At 53.4% G+C, this 17052-nt stretch overlaps 1 protein-coding gene across 2 annotated transcripts in view; it reads right to left on the bottom strand.

The window, feature by feature from the left end:
• URB1 (URB1 ribosome biogenesis homolog) overlaps nucleotides 1–17052 on the bottom strand; it is a 66353-nt gene that overhangs the window by 29675 nt on the left and 19626 nt on the right. For both annotated transcript variants that reach the window (XM_060098555.1, XM_060098556.1), the window contains exons 10-21: nucleotides 15498–15635; nucleotides 12602–12775; nucleotides 11895–12024; nucleotides 11024–11140; nucleotides 9744–9856; nucleotides 7766–7885; nucleotides 6267–6383; nucleotides 5667–5805; nucleotides 4720–4890; nucleotides 3501–3694; nucleotides 1513–1761; nucleotides 70–249 (exon numbers count right to left, since the gene is read on the bottom strand). In XM_060098555.1, the coding sequence (XP_059954538.1) occupies nucleotides 70–249; nucleotides 1513–1761; nucleotides 3501–3694; nucleotides 4720–4890; nucleotides 5667–5805; nucleotides 6267–6383; nucleotides 7766–7885; nucleotides 9744–9856; nucleotides 11024–11140; nucleotides 11895–12024; nucleotides 12602–12775; nucleotides 15498–15635 (1842 nt within the window). The remainder of the gene's footprint in view (nucleotides 1–69; nucleotides 250–1512; nucleotides 1762–3500; nucleotides 3695–4719; nucleotides 4891–5666; nucleotides 5806–6266; nucleotides 6384–7765; nucleotides 7886–9743; nucleotides 9857–11023; nucleotides 11141–11894; nucleotides 12025–12601; nucleotides 12776–15497; nucleotides 15636–17052) is intronic.

The following is a 17052-nucleotide window of genomic DNA, read 5'->3' as shown; positions in this document are numbered from 1 at the left end:
AGCCAGTGGCTGTGACCTCACAGGAGAAGGCGAACCGGAAGGAGACCCAGGGAGGACGGGCGGCGGTACCTTGTCATCGGCCGACTCCAACGAGGCCACGGACTCCACGTCCAAAAAGAGGTCGGACTCAGCCTGGGCGGCCTGGCGCTTCTGCTGGTTCTGGGCGTCCAGCTGCTGACAGTGGATGACCAGGTGCCTGAGGAGGTCCAGGAGGAACTGCAGCAGGGGAGGCCCCATCCTCCTGCCCAGCTGTGAAGACGAGAGACACACAATCCTCAGGCCCAGGAAGGGCTGACAGTCACCAGAACACTGACTGCCGCGTCCCCCCAGGGCCAGAAGGGGCGAGTTGCCAGAAACAAGAATCAAGGAGGGAAGCAGGCTAAAATGGCAACTCCCAGTAAACTGCCAACAACCTCAAAGTCATTTCTGTTTTTCTTATAAAAGTTTTTTTAATTAATTTATTTATTTTTGGCTGCGTTCAGCCTTCGTTGCTGCGCGTGGGCTTTCTCTAGTTGCGGCGGGCGAGGGCTACTCTTTGTTGCGGTGCACGGGCTTCTCATTGCGGTGGCTTCTCTTGTTGCAGAGCACGGGCTCTAGGCGCCATGGGCTCAGTAGTTGTGGCACATGGGTTCAGTAGTTGTGGCTCGCAGGCTCTAGAGCGCAGGCTCAGTAGTTGTGGTGCACGGGCTTAGTTGCTCTGCAGCACATGGGATCTTCCCGGACCAGGGCTCGAACCCGTGTCCCCTGCATTGGCAGGTGGATTCTTAGCCACTGCGCCACCAGGGAAGCCCTCAAAGTCATTTATTAATAAGATACGTCCTCCTAAATCTTGATGAAACACACAGATTTATTTTGACCAAGATGAGGGGGAAAAGCCCACCTCAGAACCTAAACTAAGGGACTTCCCTGGTGGTCCAGTGGCTAAGACTCTGCGCTCCCAATGCAGGGGTCCCAGGTACAATCCCTGGTCAGGGAATTAGATCCCACATGCCGCACCTAAGAGTTCACCTGCCGCAACTAAAAAAGATCCCACACGTGGCAACTAAGACCCGGAGCAGCCAAATAAATAAATATTAAAACAACAACAACAACAACAAACCTAAACTAAAAGTCTGTAAACCACCTCAGGGACAGAAGGCCCAACAATGAGCCGCCGACTTAAAACTTATGAAGGCAGAGGGGACGCCTGGTCGTGCCGCGGACCCGCTCAGCCGTGGGAGGGGCCCCGCCCGGCCTCGGCTGCCCCAGCGACCTCGTTCAGCTGCGCGTGGCTCCCAGTCTGAGATCTGCGCCTCTGCCCCGGGGAGAGGGCACAGCACTGGGAGCCGGGGCTCCCAAACCGCGGCCCGCTCGGGGCCCTGCACACTGGCCACCGCCCTCCCCGCGTGCGGACGAACGGGGCGCCGGTTGGGCCCCAGGCCTCCATCTACACCGTCACTCAGCGTGGACCCGACCGGCAGAAGGCCACGCTCTCTGCAGGTGGCGAAGCCAGGGAGCGGGGGCAGTGCTGACCTGGCCGAAGTTCTCCACGGCGCTCCTGATGTACAGCAGCAGGTGTTTGGCGGAGCGCAGGGCCTGGTGCGTCGGGAGGTGCAGGAGGGCGGCCCGCAGCCGCCCCTGGACCCCCTCATCCAGGAGCGGGAATGCGCCCGGGCCCTGGCCCTGACCTTGGCCCTGGCCCGTGTAGGCCATCTGCAGTAGGGCACTGAAGGAGGGGGCCGGGGAGTCCGGCAGAGCAGGGCTGCCTGACGTCTGTAGCGCCTGGGAGACAGCAGAGGAGGAAAGAGAAAAGACAGATCAGCACCAGGGGCAAAGGGCACAGGGTGCTAAAGCAGGGACAGGGCGACGCGCGCACAGGGACGTTTCACAAAAATCACCTACTGATACTAAAATCTATGGGACCCTGTGGCATTTTATTCACGTGAAGTCCCAACACGCTCAGTCACACGTATTCTCCTAGCGTGTGTCCACGTGAGGGCACTGAGCCAGGGAGGTATTTACACGCTCTGGAGAACAGGAGCCACGCGGCACAGAGACAGGATTTTAGGCACAGGAGTCACTGTGATTAATCCCTGGAAACTGGGAAATGCCACCCTGGGAAGGAGCCGGCTGGGTGAGCTGCACGCCTTCCAAAGGCCTCCCCCAGGAGGACAGGGGGATGAAAGGACGTGGTCGGACAGAAGATAAGTTCCTGAAGTCATTCCCTCTCCAAGTGGGTCATTTCTTCTAACTTAATTCCCAAACTGCCTTCTTTATTCACCCAACATGGCTTTTCTTGTTATAACTCCAAACACTGTTTCCTAAGGCCAGTACAACTAGGCTGCATGGTGCCCTGAAACTCAGCAGGGCTCGACCCTGGACCAGCAACAGCGTGACCTGGGAACTTGCTAGAGATGCAAATTCCCGGACCCACCCCAGACCTGCTGAATCACACGCCCAGAGACCACGTCTAAACGAGCGTCTGGGGGATCCTGACACGCCCTCACGGGTGAGAACCTCCAAGTGCCTGACTCCACGGAGTGGACGCCTACACCTGGAGCATCGTGCAGCATCGCACAGACTGCTGACACCCACGGAAGCTGCTGTGTGGCTCTGACCACCTCCTGACCACGGCCTGTCAGTGGGGGAAGGCGGCGATAGCTGTGATGGGCCTGGGCTCTAGAGCCCAGAGGCCTGCCCGGATCCTGAGTCCACCACTGCCTGGGGGCAGAACTTCTCTGAATCTCAGTTTCCCCACGTGTACAAGGAGGATAGTTAAGTCCAGACCCCTCTCTGAGTTGTGAGGATTAAATGGCATAAAATATGTGTGATGCACTTAGGGATGAGGCCCTAACAAACCGCGAACATGAAATCAACACAGGCTCCGGCTACCAAGTTCATAAGAGGAAGAGGTCCTCCTGAGCGGCCTGCTTTTTCAAGCACAGCCACAACTGAGTGAACACACAAAAGCGCACACACAAAGTGAATTTCTTGCTCCACCCAGCAATCCTAAGCACGCTGCATCAGAGCAGGACCTGCAGCACCCCTTTTAAGAATGCAGTCCCCACCAAGAGAAAATCATTTCTTTCTTTCTTTTTTCACTTTCCCGTCTAGCAGAGCGTAGCCTGCTAGCGGCCTTCAGGTCTAACCGCTGAGCACGCCAAGTCTAGGGGCCGCTGAGGTGTGCAGACGAGGGCCGTGAGGCGAGCGCACACAGACCACTCGGGAAGGGAGGAGAAGGGGACCCCGCCCCCAACCCCAGCCTCAAAGCCCAAACGTGCAGCCAGCGGCGAATTCAGTTCTGCTGCATCGCGGAGCCCCTCGGGGTCTCGTCACGTTAGCTGAGCGGCAGAGACACCACGTGCCTTTCTCTCCTACTCTGGGGAAACGAGAAGGCGAAGACCGTTCACCCTGTGAAGCTGTGAAAGCTGCACAGCTGGGGTACAGCCCGCCATGGCCCACAGGGAGGAACCTCCGGGGCTTTCTAGGTTTCCGCAGGAGTGGCGGTCGCTGCAGCTCACCAAGGCCTCCCGGGCTGGCTCTGGGATCCAGAGGCTGTAGTATCTGTTGAAATTGGACAGCTGACGGCAGCAAGGTGGGAGCGGAGGCTCCAACTTGTCGTAGGACTGAAGCAGAAGACACAGAGCCAGCGGGTCTCTCTGGGTGTGAAGGAGGTCCGTCAGCACCCCTGTCAGATACGCCACGATGCTTTCTCCTGCAAAGGAGGGAGACACGGCTGGGAGAGGCTTGCGGGGACCACCCTTCTGTGACCCATCAATAACACCAACTCCCACCCATATCCAAGACCCAGAAAGAGTCATGACCATTCTGCAAGCGATCACACCACCACGCTGGAAGGCAGATGCTACCACTGCAGACCATGCCAGACTTTTATTAAACATACAGCACACAGTCAGACTTGGGGTGCTGAGGCCCAGAAGTGGAGACCCAGGCACTGAAGAGGTGAGGCCAAGGCCACCCGGGACAGGGACTTGCTTGGTGCAAACCAATCCATTTCCACTTCCTTGGCGCACAAGCCTCCCTTGCAGTTAGGCTGGGACCACACGACTCGCTTAGCCACTTCCAGGCCTGGCCAGAACACCTCCGCTTGACTGTCCACTCTCTCTTCCTCTTCCACAGTGACCTTGGAAGCCATATGTTGAGATGGCAGTTACAGGATGGGAGCAGCCAGGATCCCTGAGCTACCTCCTGGACAACAGCCACTCAGGGGAGCACCTGACCTGTCCTGGACTATGACACAGTCGAGAGACAGACCTTTATTCCTTAAACCACTGACGCATTGGGGCGTATGTGTTACTGCAGCAAAGCCTGAGCAATCCTTACTAATTACACCACTGCGATCTGTGAGTGCTTTCTCGGTTCTTTGTTGCCTGGATAGCCAGTAAGGATGAAGGACTTGCACCTTAGCATCAAGATATCAAGAATAAAGACTGAAGAGAAAATACCGGTGTTACAGCAGGTGTCTGTGCAGCCACGCAAACACATTACTTCAGACTCATCCGTCAAACGACCCATTTCCCAACAGCCTAGCCAACCTCTAGATTCCTACTCCTGTACACTTAGTTCTACCAGCTGTGCAGCTATCACTTTGGTGGGTCTGAACCCTTGCTGCCTTGGGTTTTCAGCAATTATTTCCAAAGCCCTTGGAATCCCACCTCCTACCCCACAGAGACCCAGCTGGCCTGATGCAGCCAGAACATCCTCACTACACACAGGTACCTGCTTCACTTTCTGTTCCAAGGAGCAACTTATTCCTGGCTTCCAGGGCAGCGGGGACCACAGCACTGAACGGGAATGTGAGCAGGATCATGTCTTCATTCAGTAAGAATCCAACCTCCTCATCCAAGCCTTCGCTGCCCTCCACCAGGACATCCACCATGTCGAGAACATCTGAGGCAGAAAGTTGGGAATCAAGGCCAGGCAAGAGGTGCAAGGAGTCTACTGCAAGAATCCCACAGGTAGGGCAAGCAAGAGAACGTTTGCAAAAAGAGGAAAAAATAAAAGCTAAACTTCTCTTGGGGGAAAATGCTTAGTGTAATGTTTGATTCTAAACAAATAAGGGCATTATCTATAAAATCTTAAGATCTCTGCCAGACAAAATGCAGGACTATCCAGCTCAGGTGATAACAGGTTGAAGTTTCCTCGCGTGACACTGAGAAGCCCAGAAACTTTAACCTGGATACTCATGGAAATAAGCCAAAATCTGAGAAGCCACAGAGCATAAGGGTTGACGCACAGACTAGGGCCAGAGTGTCTGAAGTCAAATCCTGACTTTGCTACGTCCTCGCTGTGTGAGGCTGAGCAGATTGCTTAACCTCTCTGTGCCTCAGCTGCCTTGTCAATACATAAAATGAGGATAATCTCCCCCAACTTGGGGTTGTTTATGAGGTTACATGAATTAGGATTTATTAAGAGCTTAGAGCATCACCTGGCACAAAGTATAAACACTGCACAAATAAAAACAACGCAGCTAATAAGCCCTGTACATATTTCCTGTTACATAAACAAATAAGGGGATTTCCAATTCCAGAGGCGGCTGATCTCTGATGCAAAGAAATGGGACGTCTGCCCTCCGCACAAGGCTTCAGTGCAATTCTGTTTTGCCTCTAATACGCCACCGAGGCTGGCTCTTCAGAAGCCCGAGGAGCGCGGGGAGCGGCACCCACCGTCAATGTGGGAGATGGGAATGCTGACATCATCGGCGTCCTGCCGCGTCACGGAGGCCTGCAGGGCGCTGGCTTCCTGGACAAAGTCAGACGCTTTGTCCGTGTATGAATAGGGATTCGCCACCAATGTCAGGAGAACCTGAGCATTAGAGTTAAGTAGGAAATACTTAGATGGTCACACGTGAAATGAAAAATGCCCCCAAATGTCGCAGGTAAAATAAAGGGAAGAGCAAAAACCTTAACAGGCCTTCAAAGAACAACAGTTTTTCTGCAAAGTTTTTTTAAAAAAACTTTTTGTTGTAGAATTTTAAAAAATATCTCCTTTTCGCATCAGACTATTGCTTTTAATACTGCTCTTAGTGTACCACTAATCCCTCCTACAAAAACAAACGCCCAAAAGGAAGTTAACAGCACACAGGAATATAGTCCCATTTTACAGATTCTAAAACTAAATAGTTCTGACATCTCAGCAAGAATTAGGAAGTGAGTCAGGAGGAGAGGCCTCTGGGCTCTGGCACATCAGAAATGCCTTCATTATACAGAGGATCACTTAGTACGTCGTCCCGAACATGCTTCTTTACGTGGGAAATACGTGCTCACGCGTTCCAAAAACTGAATCACGGCCTCCTTGTTCTCCTCTGCGGTGTCATCCAGGTGCTCCAGCCACAGCTCCAGCTCCTGCCAGGTGTGCTCAAACACCCCTGTGTCCCGCAGGATCTGAAAAGTCAGGGAAGAACCTGCTTTCCGTGGGTCCTCTGAGACCCACGGGGCACAGAGCGGGTAAATGTTCCATCCAGTTTTACCCTAAAAGCTACGCTTCAGAACAACACCCACTGTTGAGGGAAACGAGGAAAAGAGGTCGCCCTGGGCTCGATCAAGGACAACACAGTCCCTCGTCTCGCTGCTGCTTATTCCTCTCCTTCAACTCCTAAACAATAAAAAGGGAAAATATCCCGGTGCTACTTGAATGTCTGCTTTTCAACCTGGGACTTGACTCCTCCCAGCCACTCAACCCTCAGCCTGCATGAAATTCTCCAAGACAGTGACCCAGTCAGGCCGAATCATCTCAGTGTGGCTTCTCAAGACCCAGGCCTGGGCCAGAAGCACCAGCTTAGTTCTGTTCTAAGGGAGCAGAACTTGTAGCGAGGCAGCACCTGGTGAAATGACGTCCCCAAACGGCCCGACGACACAGCTCGGGGTCTCGGCAGCCCCTCGGCATGAGCCCTGCAGAGTGCTCCGAGGGAGAGCCTGACGCGCCATTCCACCCACATGCAGGGAGTGATCACGAAATCACACCTGCACAACCTTGCAGAGGTCACGACCTAGACTTTCGCGTCCTCCAAGCAGCTCAGGTGAGGCTGAAGGGTGGCAAGACTACTCGCACGTCAAAGGTAAGATCTCTGTACCCTAAATACAATGCATGTGATTTTTCTAGCAACCCGCCCGGCCCCGGCCCTGACCGGGATGTCTGCTGCCCAGTGGAACCAAGGAACTAGATTTCCTAGTGCTGCAGCAAGACCTGACGTAGCCCTGGAAAATGAGTTCAAGTGTAAGAAAGAAGAGATGCCAACAAACTCCTCACTCCCTTCCGCTGACTCTGGCGACACCTGTGCCGTGGGTGATGGCTGCGGTCAATCGCCAGGGCCCCGGAGAAGGCTGCGTCTGGAGCTGAGGGAAGAGGCATCGCCTATTAAATTGTTCCCCAGAGGGCCGAAATCTCATGTTTACTGAGTCTAGAATGTGCCAGGCATGGCCTACTATTTGATCACATGTAACCTCCCTTGCAATCCTATGGTTCTGTTATTCCTGTTCACCACGAAAAAACTAAGTTCAGAGAAGTTAAGCGATTTGTCCAGTGCCACCCAGGAACGGCAGAACCAGGACTCAGATCTTGGAACAGGACTTCAAAGTGCCCGCTTTTCCCATTTCACCAGGCTGCCTCTTGGGAACACAGCCAGGTTAAGACAGAATACATTAAAACTGCCATAAAACCTTCAGTCTTAATACATCCTTAATTCAACAACTGTTGACTAAGCATCTACTATAAGGAAGATTGTACAAAACGCTTCTAGAACTAGGAACTGGTAGAAAAGGCTCACCTTCACGATCAGAAGTTTGGTTGATGACTTGAGATGCGAATGGCTACTGGTCACAAACATCTTCATCAGTAAGTAAAACACGGATCGCTTTCCTCCAATAATTTCTGCATCTGGGCCTTCCTGGAGTTTGAACGACAGAATATGATAAATGGAACAAAGGCCACTGCTTGCTGAGCGAACAGGTACTGCGTGCCCAGTGTTCCTCCCGGCCTCTCATCTCATCTCATTTTAACCACCACGCGGCAAGCCTGCCGGGATGCTACACACGAGGAACCTCAGGAGTTAGGAGCTCCTCCCACCCCCCCGAGAGCAGCTGTAGGTTAACAACAGTCACAGCAGGAAGCACGGGGGCCCTGCAGGTGCTTCACATACGCTGACTCACGTTGTCCTCCCAACAAGCCTGTGGTGGGGACAACCGTCACCCCCATTTCACATGTGCAGACACTGAGGCACAAGGAGGTAACGGCTGTTTAATGACCGAGGTGGGACTCAAGCCCAGGAGCCCTGGCGCAGACGCAGCACTGGCTGGCGGGAAAACACACCACCCAGGGCTGCCTGACTCCGTCCAACGCCACGCTTGCTGCATTTCAGCAAGACGCCGGCGCAGATATAATCGGTTCCTTACACATAAGCAAGCCTCTTAACAAAGGCTTCTGGGCTTTGAACACGCGGAGCTCCAGATTCCCAGCCCAGACTCCGATGCATCTGTGTCTCCCTGGAGCGTCCCCGCAGCCCCGATCTGAGCACGTGAGGGCTACCGTTCACAAAGCCCAGCAGACCCATCTTATGAGCAAAAAACGAAGCATGGGATATAAACTAGTATGTTAATACCAGTTCTTTCAAGGTAAGAGGCCTCTGTTCCGTTTCCAACTAAATCGTCAAGACCCCAATGGCCCAGTTCAGCTGGGGTAAAAAACTAAACACCCCAGACTCATCCGTCATCTCACTGGAGTCCTGGCAGCGACCTTACGGGGGTTGTCAAGTTGAGAGCAGGGTCTGGGCAACACTGCCTGGGTCCAATCCTGGATCCCCTACTTACGGCTGGGACCCCACGGAAGTCTCCTAACCACTCTGCACTCCAGCTGTCTCGTCTGTAAGTGGTGATAAATGAGATGATACATAGCACACTCGTGCCAAGCCTGGCATTCAGTAAGTTCTCAGTGAGAACTATCCCAACTATGAGGCAGGTGAACCTTAGAAAGAGGACTTAGGGGAACACAGAGATCCCAGTGCCATGGTGTTTTTCTACCTTTCTGGACATATCACCTCTGAAAGTGCCAGTGTACGTTTCCGCACTACTGGTTCCATACAAGAACCCAAAGAAGACGTTAAGTCATTAAAACAAGTCCTCTGAGCTACTGAGAAGCACACTCAGACAACGCTTAATTTGGCCTGGTCATTTTCCCTCTTTGGATAGAAGTGACATGGCATCCTGTGTTTAAATACAGAGGTAAGTATCTGTTACATCTTGAGTTCCCTTTACGATTCAACATTATGTTCTCCAGAAACCCTAGAAGACATTAGCAAAGACAGAGAAAACAATGCCAGCAATCTTGACGGATTTTTCCACCAGCCTCAACCCTCTCGTGGCTTGGTGTCTATTCCCATCTCTGTCTTAAGTCCTTCCAGGATGAGGACAAAGGAGAAGGAAATGTATTTTGTTTATTTCCAAAAGGGTTTTTAAAGGACGAGAAAAATGTAAGAGTCAAGAGAAAAAAAGTAAAAAAAAACTCCCAGCACCCAGCAATAATATATTTTCAGTAAGGATAGCTAAGCACCTTACTTTGCAAAGCAAAGAGATTCCTGGTTCACAAATCAGGACCTAGCCTCCGCTCTAGAGGCTTCTCTCTAAAAGAACCGTCAACGTCTTCCTTCGCAACCAGCAGTCAGGGTTCTGATGCAGCTAGAAATTCCCAGGCCAGAAAGCCGACAAACCTGCAGGTGAGCTAACAACAAAGGCGGGGTCATGGCCTCCTACCTGGGCCTTTAACCACAGAAACTTGCTGGCGGGCAGTACCAGGGCCACCTTGAGAAGAAGGTGCTGCAGGGTGACAGGCACCTCCTCACGCAGGCCCTCCTCTGAGATGACACCTGTGGGTGGGAAAGAGGAAGATAGATGAGATGTTGGGGGGTGGGGGGCAGGCACAGGGGCCCAGCTACTGCCGCCCTGGCCACGAGGACGGGACAGGGAACTGTCCAGGGAACTAGGCAGAAGACGTGGGGTTCCATCCGTCCTTGTCCTGCGGTCACCCTCACACAGGCTGTGCCCACTCTCCTGCCCACACACCTCATGGACACATCCCCCCATCCCAAGGTCTAGCCAAATCCTTCACCAAAGAGTGGGGGTGCTGTCTGCCCCTCCCTGCACTCGGCCCACAGTCACCTCCTCCTACAGCTCAAAGCTCCCCGTGCACACTGCCCTCCAGGTACAGTCTCTCATGAGTGTGACCCCTGGTGCGGGGCACAGGCCTTGCTCCCTAGACAGCAAGCATCTTGCGCACAGCCTGCGGCCGCCTGGGTCTGAGAAAGAGTCCTCAGCCTCTGGCCTGATTTCTGGGTTAATCCTTTGCTTGGGAAGGACGTGGTACCAAATGTTACATGGCCACTTTATAGTAAATCTCATATTCTCACAGCAAGAGAACTTTTTGCCTTTAAACCATCAAGAAGTTAATTACAGCTTTTTGAATAGGATTATTTCAGTAGCTTATATAAATTCCAAGAATGATATTTCTGCAAGTCTTCCTCCGTAGGCCCAATCACAAAGTCAGTTTTATTAGACAAACTTTTCCATCAAGGAAACGGGGCCAGACAAGCATAATGTTACTTTTACAAGATGTGGTTTGAACGTCACTGGGTAAAATATGAGTAACTATGTCAGAAGTGCCTGTGCATGAACGGGACCTCCTTCTAAGGGGCTCTCATTTCTGCACCCCTCTTCCTTTGCAAAGAGGCTTTAGAAATAACATCACATAATCTCATCTGTCTATCACCCATGGCAGGCAACTCAGCCTGGCTGGCTTCTCCCTTCTCTCTTGATGTTGCCAAGTGTGCATCTGATACCTCCTTAAGGAAGACCAGCTACTTAAAAAACACTGGTCCGGATGAAAACACCAGGCTGGTGGATCACACACGCCGGCCACAATGCCCAGCAGCCTTCCCAGTCCTCGGCTCTGGAGCGTCTGCTCCAGTGTATCCACACTTCCTTCACCCCCACCGGCAGGGCCAGCGGAGGGGCACCCCCCACCCCTCAAGACGCACCTCTCAGGAGCTTGCTGAAGTCGAAGTTGTACTGCGTGACCACGTGCGGGACCACCTCCTGGTAGAGGCAGATGACCTGGAGCAGGACGGCTTTCAGAAGAATGGTTTCTGCATCATCTGAACCAGAATTAAACAGCCTGAATCAGGAAACATGCTTGTTCTCTGTCCTCAACCCGTGAGCGATCGAACCACCCGGGACCCATCCCGGTCAACTGCGTGTGGAACGCTGAAGGGGCACACAGATCCCCACGGAGCGAGATTTAAGGAGTCAACGTGGTCAAAGTCAAAGCGGTTCACACAGGCTGGGTCTAAATCCCGATTTCACCGCTGTGAACTTGGACAGGGTGAAGCTACTCTGCCTCTCTGTGCTTCAGCGTCCTCGTCTGAAAAATGGGGACACGCAGCAGTGCTTACCCCTCCAGGGCCGCGCGAGGATGAAACAGGACAGAGATATAAGACGTGAAGCCCACCGCTTCACCAGTGACAAGGTCTGAGTCAACACATCTTACTTCCAGGGGGACTGTGTAGCCCACTGCTCTCCGCAGAACAAAAGAGGGGCCTCCTCCCTCACGGAAAGGCCAGAGCACATCACACTCATCATCCAAGTTTTTGGAGAGACACGGTGCTTGCATAAATCTTGGGCACATTTCTAACAGATGTTAAAACTCAATGTATAAAAACAAAAACCAAAAAACAAAAAAACAACTCAATGTACAATGCCATGCTCATTCTTCTCCCTAAGCAAAGAAGGACACAGGATTCATTCAGAGCCAGAGAGGCCTTCACAAGTCCCTCGAGACCAGCCCCCCTGGACAGGAGGCTCCCAGGCTGCCTGTGTTAGTGGTATCTGCAAACAGAAGAGGCCCCTCACCGCTCTGGGGAGCCACGCAGGTAGCAGGGGTCCTGTTGCCCCTTTTCTTTGCTTTGTCATCATCCTGTTCTGTCTCCTGCTTCCTAAGTGACTGCCAGACCCACACGATGGCGTTCAGATCTGGTAAAATCTAAAAGGGAAAACAAAGAAACAGAAAATCAGTCACGTTAAAAGGAAGAGAAACAAAGGAACTGAACCTACTAAGGAGGAGAAGCAAAGAACAGAGGAGAGGGGCCAGCACGTGCAAGTGTGTGTGTGTGACTGAAAGGGGTCCCGGCCTCTGGCAGCTCTGTTTCGGGGTGTAATTCCCAGAACTGAACACTGTAAGAATGTGGTGAAAACACAAGCACCGATCATTAAAACAAACCCCTGAAGACTCGTTCACCGGAGCCGGACACTGGGAACCAAGAAACTCATCCTTACGACCGGCTGGGGGTACCCAGCCCAGCAAGCCCTTGGCTCTTCCGGGCAGCCACCCAGTCTGTGGATGCCTGGCCTCCCTGATCACCAGACCGAGCCCCAGGGAGGAAGTAGCAGGCTACCCATCACTGCAGCCCCAGTCCTGATGAGACCTGAGTCCCAGGAGCACCCCAACCCCCTCCCTTCACTTCGCACCCGCCCTCTGGGCCCTCAAGCTTGCCTTTTCCCTCTGGTGTGCTCGCCTGCGACCCCTGTGAGCAAAGCCCAAGCCTGGCTCCCGGGCCTACCTTGCTCAGGGCTTCTCTGAAGAGCCGCACGAAGTCCTCCATCATCGCGGCCGTGTACACGCCCGACTCCTGCCAGGCCCCTTTATTCAGGCAGTAGTCAATGGTCTTTAAGGCTCTCTTCAAAATGACGGAAATAAGGGATAAAGCTGTGTGTTTCACTGATTTGCTGTCCAGCTGGGAAGAAAAAGAGGTAAATCCACAAGTGTCTTCAGACCGCACTGGTGGACACAGAGTGCTCAGGCCCCGGCCCTCTGCAGGAGCCCGCCGGACCTCTGCGCTGTGCAGAGGTGGCCCAGGGACCCTGCCCGCTTCTCCTCCTGCAGATGTGACCTCAGCAGGTGCCGGGAGCACAGTTACTAAAGGTGGCGTCTGATAGTTATTCTTAACTGCTGTTCCACAGTCTGTTTTTGGTAAAGTCTTCCCTGACCACCACTCGGCTCCACAGATTACCTGCCTCGACAACAGCCGAGATCCCACCGGGACCCGACCGGCCTCTCCACTTATCGTCAGGTGGAGAGGTGACGGGCAATGGCACCAGGCACCCGAGTCCGGCCAGCCACCTCTAGGCGCACAGCCTCCACCCCAGGCCTCCCACATCCAAACTCTCTACCTGGATTCAGACAGCCAGGAGGGCCTTCAAAATCCTCATTCGCTGAAGAGATTCAAGAACCTGTGCTATTACCACAAAGGGGGAAAGGCTAGGCCCTGGCCAGTGGCAGTATGTCCCTGGGCCAGCAGCAGCGAGGATGTCTCCTGGGCACTTGGGAGACACGTTCGATCTCAGGCTCAGCCCAGCCCAATGCCATCAGCCCCGGGTGACTCCCAAGTACAGAGAAGTCCGGGGAGCACTAGCTGGGATGCTGCAGCTTTACAGTCAGGTAGAAACAAGGTTTTCTGACGGGCCTTCAGTTTAATAACACCCCAGGCCCCCAGCGCTCCAGCTGGCTGGCGTCTCATTTTACATGGACATTGTACGCTAAAGCAGCGCTACATTAAATGTCTTAAACCAATAACCACGCCTAACCCGTCATCACTTCGAAGGCAGGACCCAAACGAGTGTTACACCCACCAGCTTGGAGCGCAAAGCTCAGTCCACAGCCTGAGACCCTGTCTCCAAACACGTTCTTGCTTCCTGCTTCTAAAACGAGCTCACTCTTTTCTTTCTTTCTTTTTTTTTTTTTTTTGTGGTACGCGGGCCTCTCACTGTTGTGGCCTCTCCCGTTGCGGAGCACAGGCTCCGGACGCGCAGGCCCAGCGGCCATGGCTCACGGGCCCAGCCGCTCTGCGGCATGTGGGATCCTCCCGGACCGGGGCACGAACCCGTGTCCCCTGCATCGGCAGGCGGACTCCCAACCACTGCGCCACCAGGGAAGCCCTCACTCTTTTCTTTCTGATCTAAAATGCACGCCATTAAAATTCTGCAGATAACACCGTAAAGAATACGAGAAAAACGTCATTAAAAAACCCCACGCACTCCTAAGTCCACCCCCCAGACACACCTGTCTCTGGTGTCACTTGTACGAACACACTGTCACAGCTCAGAAAGCGCCAGTGACGAGAAGGCGAAGCTGTGGCTTCCCCTCCGCTGGCCCTGGGCCTGCCCAGGACAGCAGCCTCGGCAGAAGAGGAGGCCATGAGCTCTCCCCAACCCAAGGCCACCCCGTCCGGCGGATGGAACACCCCCTAGGGGCACAACCCCTCTCTGCTGAAACAGCGTGACAGGGAGCGAGACAGCCTTTTATATCGCAGACTGGGGTATGTACCGGGGTCAGCTCAAGGGGCAGTGTAAGTGCAGGCGGCCAGATCGAAACCATCTTCTACCCGTGAAGAGGCGGCATCAGACACCTTCCTTTCAATTCTACTTTGCAAGTCCCTGGAATAAGACATCTTGTGTCTCTCACAAAACAGACGGGCAAGCTAGCTGGGTCCTAACCTTGATTCTGTGATTTGGCAACCACAGCAAAAGTCCTTCCTGGCTGGTCCCACCCAGGCCTCTTCCTCTTTACTCCAGCGCCTCCCCACGGCCCCCTGGCCGCTCTCAGCACAACCCCTGGATGGGCATCAAGAAATGCTCCATCCCACCGCCCAGTCCAATGAGTCTTCACTAATTTACGGTAACTGCCCCATCACCACCGGAGTCGACCCACTACGGCAGACCTGGTCCTGCTGTGTTCAGGTAACAACCCAGCCTGCTGAAGGATGGGGACTCCGCCCACACCGAGGAAAGCCCAGGCCCTGCACTCCTCTGAACACCTGGTCTCCCCTAGGTGGGTCTTGAGGCAACCTGGGTTTAGGAGGGGCTGGCTGGCCTAGGACCCGTGTATGCCAACAATTCATGGCTGTTCACCTAAGGCCATGATTTATGGTGAAAAAGGCACGGGTCCCTCACAGTGTGGTTTCTGATGGGACTCGGGACCCTTTGTAATAAATCATGACACGGACTTGAAGTATCCATTTTTTCCTTGAACATGTCCTCCCCCAACTCCTGAAACAGCTGGTCCTCAAAGTAAATGTGCCCCAGAAAACTTAACACTATTCATTTAAACCACAAAAGAAAGGATCTGCTAGGCAAACTTCAGTCCTGCCCTATCCAGAGTTCCTAAAGTAATGAGACTTTAACACATGACATTAGGCCGTAGCTGAGCACACTTCCCCTCCCACCCTTGGGAAGGCCCAGAGCCGTGGAGGGGTCCCGCCGTCCCGGCTCTGTGCTGGAGCAGGGCAGGCATGCGCCTCGGGCCCCAGCGCACCGTCCGCGGGCGAGTGGACACGTGGAAAGCCTCAGAGGTTCTGACAAAACGCAAACCAATACATGCAGGCCGGTATCCTCAGCACAGTCCCCAGCACGGCCAGTGGGGCAAGCGGGAGAGAGTCTGGAGGCAGGGTCCCCACTCACGTTCAGGGCTTGGGTGAACATGACCTTGGTGCACACCAGGGGCGCAGTGGTCACCATCACCATGGCCAGGAGCCGGGGGAGCGGGATGAACTCTCTGGTCTGAAACGCCCGGGAGATGTCTGGCTGGGCGGCGTAGATCTAGGGAAGGGAGAACGGAGAATGAGCTGGTGGCGGAGGTTAGCTTGCAAGCCTGAGTCTGTCTAATTGTAGGTACCCAACAGTAAAGCCGCTGCAGTGAAACAACGACAGTAACGAAGGTCCAAGGCTCGCCACAAGGAACAAGGTCTGGAATATTAACCCCAAAATCCACTTGTTAGAGACAAGTCGGGTCATGAGACTGTTACTGGCGACAGCGATCTTCAAAGCAGAGCCTGGTCTGTGGTCTGGGGAGCCTCTTAAAACCTCTGATGGCAAACAAGTCACTGCTAGAACTCACAACCGGATTATCGACTCACCAGTTACTGCACTCGGCAGGCACCTAACCAAGTATGTCATCTTTTCAACACTTCATGACAACCCTTTGGGGTAGGGCTATTTTATATCAAGATAAAACATGTTTACAGATGACACAACTGGACCTCGATGAGGCTAAGTAATTTCTCTAGGGCCACGAGGCTAGAAGGCAGAGAAGCAAGGACTCCCATCCTGCCCTGCGACGGCCGTGCGCCTGTCCCTGCCCCTCCGGAGAGCAGCGGCAGGGCAGCTCCCGACACGGGTGGTGGCCACAGGGATACCGTCACCGAAGTGGGGGGCAGAGTGCCTCCTTCTTGTCCCAAATACACACTGGGAGGGAATTCCCTGGTGGTCCAATGGTTAGGGCTCAGCGCTTTCACTGCCAAGGGTGCAGGTTCGATCCCTGGTAGGGAACTAAGATCCCGCAAGCCACGTGGTGTGGCCATAAAAAGAAAAAAAAAGCAAACACCCAAATACACGCTGGGACCACCGCGCACACAGGCATTCAAGGAAAATGAGGGAATATGTGAATAAAAGTTTGTTTTACAGGTAACCCCATGCCCAGGTCAAAGCACAAGACAATAATCCCAGGTGCGTCACCATTAGGCAGTCCATAAATCAGAGAGAGGGAGAGGGAGAGAGAGAGAGAGAGAGAGAGAGAGAGAGAGAGAGAGAGAGAGAGGTGAAGCGAGCCGGGCATTACTGCCTAAGCATCTGTAGCAGGCACTCCCTTTGGTGGATGAGGGGAGGTTGACATCCATGATCAGATGGAAATTAATTCATATCCACTTGGACAGACCACCAATCACAGCTTATTTCAAGTTGTTCTAAGTACTTGAAACAGCAATCTTTAAAAACTATTGTACGGTTCAGACATTTCACTGAGTCCGGCCCAGCTGTGCCGAAACTCATCAAGATCTCACCCTGAGCAAACTCTGGTTGAAGAACATGCAACTGGCTCAAGGGATTCAAAAGCATAAACCTCAAAACTCAGCTCAGTGAAAAGTCAAATGTCCTTAGAGGATAAAGACACCAAATTAACATCGTCTAAAGTACGCCGTGAAGAGCGGCTGAAAGAAGCCCCTCAGCCTGCAGAGTTCAT

This window comes from Mesoplodon densirostris, chromosome 5, assembly GCF_025265405.1.
Source record: "Mesoplodon densirostris isolate mMesDen1 chromosome 5, mMesDen1 primary haplotype, whole genome shotgun sequence".
NCBI classification, from domain to species: Eukaryota; Metazoa; Chordata; class Mammalia; order Artiodactyla; family Ziphiidae; genus Mesoplodon; species Mesoplodon densirostris.
Note: the sequence above shows the minus strand (reverse complement) of the source record. Positions and strands in the feature narration are given on the sequence as shown.